This window comes from Buceros rhinoceros, unplaced genomic scaffold (genome assembly GCF_000710305.1).
Source record: "Buceros rhinoceros silvestris isolate BGI_N320 unplaced genomic scaffold, ASM71030v1 scaffold6663, whole genome shotgun sequence".
In the NCBI taxonomy this organism is placed as follows: Eukaryota; Metazoa; Chordata; class Aves; order Bucerotiformes; family Bucerotidae; genus Buceros; species Buceros rhinoceros.
Window position 1 is genome coordinate 1,580 of NW_010404187.1, and position 3,739 is coordinate 5,318.

Sequence of the window (3,739 nt, forward strand, 5' to 3'; positions counted from 1 at the left end):
ATGCACTTTACTGGTGGGATTACTTCTGTTTTAAAAGGAGAAAAGGGGGAACTGAAGTCATGTAGACGTCAGGTTTTTTTTCCACACAGCCAGCAGTGAGGGGAGTATGTAAGAGTCGCTTCTCAGAGCAGCTGTAGTAGGAGAGTTCTGAGGGCTCTGACTGCCCGCCTCGTACCTGACTAGGACTGGTAAGTCTGGGCTTCTTGTGCTTTTTTCTTTTGTCCCTTATTCTTTACTCCAGAGTGCAGGCACACACAAAAAAAAAGCAAATGGTTGTACTGTGGCAACATGTGAATTTAGAAGGGAAATCGAAAATTTCTGTCTCTCTGATAACTGGGGCTTTAGAACAGCTTTCTGGAAGGAGTACTGGGAGTAAAACCAGTTTCATTGCTGAAGAAATAAGCTGAAGTATATGGTTTGGTTGCTGATAGAAGCAAACGAGTAAAGTGAGGAGGATCTTTCTGGTTGTGTATCAAACGTGTCACCTCTAGCTCTTAGAAATCATGGTCTTTCAATGGAAAATGTTGCTTTGCAACTGCTGGCGGTGATACAGACAAGTAAAATAGCTTTGCTGATCTTCACCACTCAGAAGTGTGACCTGTCTCAACCAGCTGCAGTGCAGAAGAGGTTCCTAGAAGTGCTGTTATGGATGAAGGACCAGGTTAATGTCCCCCCTAAATCTTCAGAGTGATTTTTGTCGTCATGCTGTAGAGATTGAAATTGTAGAAAAGCCTGTGGATTACTGTTCACTAAGAATAAGTGTTCTAGAGGAAAAGAAAACTCCCAGTCTGTATGAAAAGTGCATTGCTCACTGTTTATTATTCCTCTTTGACCAAGTTTGAGGTTCTCTGCCTGTCTGTCTTCCACTCGCAGGCCTGCATGGGACTCTGGTGACCAGGCTGTTACTCACGCTTGTTGTCATGTTGGCAGAAGGCATCTTAACTAGTCTCATCTACAAAGAAAGCTGTCATCAGGATAAGCCTCGCAAATCTCATGCATCCAGAAAGGATCAAGAGGGAATCTGGAGACAGAAACTTGCAGACAACCCCAAAATTAAAGGCTTCGCTGATGGGCGTGAGACACAGGGTGAGATCTCTGTGAGAAGCAGCAGAGCAGAACACAGGAGATCCGTCAAAGAGGTTCCTGCCAGCGATCAGAAAATGCTCATTAAGGGAACAGTGTCACAGGCATTACACATCCCCAGAAGAGACCCCAGTCCTGAGCAGCTGGATTTGTACACATCCTGGTCGTGCAGCAGCATTTACCAGAACTACCCCGACTTACACATTGGGGGAGACCGTGTGGGGGCCCATACGTGTGATTCGGGCTGTGTCTTGGACCATGTGTGCGATGACCTTCTCGATGGCCCCGTGTTACTGTCCGTAGACATTCCTCCAGGCCAGTCCCCCCTGTCTGAGCATCCCGAAAAGCCACATCCCAAGTCCCTGTGTGGAGATGAAGCTGCAGATGGGAGCATCCTGCTCTGTGAGGAGCCTCTTTCCAACTCCATGCTCAACAAGTACATGGAAACGAAAGTGGCCGAGCTCTATAAACAGTTTTTTGAAGAAAACTTGACCAGATGTGGTTCTGTAACAAATCTCCTCGCTTGCAGCTGGGTGAGGAATAACCTGACTCAGATAAGCCTTCAGATCTCGCAGGAGCAGAACATAGAAGCAGCCCGTGCCCGAGAAGCGCTCCTGCACTCCTTGGCGGTGTTCAGCCGGCGCAGCATAGCCTGCAGAAGCAGCTCGGAGCTCAGCACGCCAAACCTGCAGATCTCCAACCCTGCCTGCGTGGGGAAGAGCTCCAGGCTGCAGTTTACATCGTGACTGATCTCCCTAGCTGGAGAGATGATGTGTTTCACTCAAAGGATTAGGTTGGGAAATTAATTAATACACTACAGATGTTCTCAAATGAATATTTTTAAGGCTTAAACCATACTTCGTTAGCAGGGGGAATAAAGGTCACTGCTTTCTTTTTTCTAATACAGAATTTGAAACTAGTTTCTCTCTAAAATACTGGTCAACCATCTTTTAACAATGTTTGTGTCCTCCTAAGGCTGTGAGCAATTACTCCTGTACCATCAGGTTTACTCTGGCAAGAAAAAACAGTCAAGGCCTGTGCTGGGAAAACTTCGCTCTAAGGCCGATCCGGTAAGAAAGAGTCACGTTGTCGCTGGACTCTGGATTGGACCGTATAGTTGAAGCCCATGTTTTGCACATTCAGGTTCAAATTTTGTTCCTGCAAAGCCTGGCTGAAAAAAATATTTCTTTGCCAGTGTTGTCAGCAGGTGGAGGTGTTTAGCACTCTGGATGGTTTTGTATAAATTATCGTAGACGGGGCATTTATTGACAGGAAAGACGAATGAAGACACTGGTGGTGTTGTATGTGTGTTCGTACTGCGTGGGAGGGGTACGCTACAGGGACAATCTGGGTGGAATAGTCAATCCAGGTTGTAAAAGTATTTGATTTTCTGTAAAAAATGTTTTCTTTCAATAAATCCTTACCTCTCTGGTGAAGTGCACTCGGCTTTGGGTCTGTTTTCTGTTCCATTTGTGGTTTTAGTAAATGCACTCTGCCGTTATTTCCCTGGAAATGAAGCGCTTGCAACCCTGGTAAGTGAAGGTCACCGCAACCTTCCTGGGAAGGCAGCGCAAGCTTTCATCTTTGTTTGGAAATGTAAATGCAGATTTTGATACAGAAATTTTGGTACTTGCCTTTCAAACCCGTTTTCTTCCTTTTCTATTATTTCTTCTCAGGGACTGTTTCAACTGGAAGTCAATGGCCGTGTCACCATTGTAAAATACTAAATGGACTAGACCGTTACCTGGGCTGCGGAAGGGTCCTTCCCGAGCAGAACCCTCTCTACTTGCACAGTGGCTGAGTGTGGCTTGACGCACGTGCGGGTCTGGGTTTGCTGTCATGAAATCCCGAATCTAACAACGAAGGGCTCTAAGCGTTGTAATGCCCCAGACCTTCTTTGTCTTGGAGACGCGTGTCTCCGGCTTGGATGCATAAGGTGCAGGTTTTAAATCTTTGTCAGCCCTCTAAGAGAAGCTGAAGGATCTTGTGATGTCTAGATATTAATACATCAAATGTCAAGGGCCTTGACTTACAAACACAAATAACTGCATCTGACCAGTCCTTTGAAGAGATCAAAGTTGTTTTGGGGTTTCGTTGGGCTTTTTTTTTTTTTTTTTTTGTTTTTGTGGTTTTTTTTTGGGGGGTTAAAAAAATCAAAGGTGTTTTTGGGTTTGTTGTGGCTTTTTTTTTTTTTTTTTTGCTTCTGTGGTTTTTTGTTTGGTGGTTTTTTAGATTTTTAATTGTTGGGCTTTTAAAAAAAATCATCTCTGAGTGGGCATTTATAAAGAAAATATCAGTAGGCTGGAAAGAACACCTCAAACATTGAGAGGATTGGGACTCACAAAGGGTTCACCTTGAAGTTCTTGGGTAATTTGACTTGAGTATGATGGGGCTTAGAGTTAAAATGGTGCCTGGCTTGGCCTATGCAGAGCAGGAAACTTCCAGAAGAAAAGCACACTGGATCCTTAATAAGCTGTACCTGTGCAAGAGTGGGGCTTCGTGGTGTGGGGCTCCTGGAGGAGGAGGAAGGTGCAGCCACCACCGTGTGCGTCACTGTATGTGGTGTCAGTCAGGCACGAAATACAGCTGCACGTGTAATGGAAAGGGAACTACAAAACCTTTGGGTTCCTTAAGGTTCTTTACCTTTGCTGATGCC

At 45.2% G+C, this 3,739-nt stretch overlaps 1 protein-coding gene across 1 annotated transcript; it reads left to right on the forward strand.

The window, feature by feature from the left end:
* Positions 1 to 920: 920 nt before the first annotated feature.
* Positions 921 to 1,829, forward strand: LOC104490923 (uncharacterized protein CXorf21-like). Its single transcript, XM_010133277.1, has one exon. The coding sequence runs from the start codon at positions 921 to 923 to the stop codon at positions 1,827 to 1,829; it is 909 nt and encodes a 302-aa protein (XP_010131579.1).
* Positions 1,830 to 3,739: the final 1,910 nt, after the last annotated feature.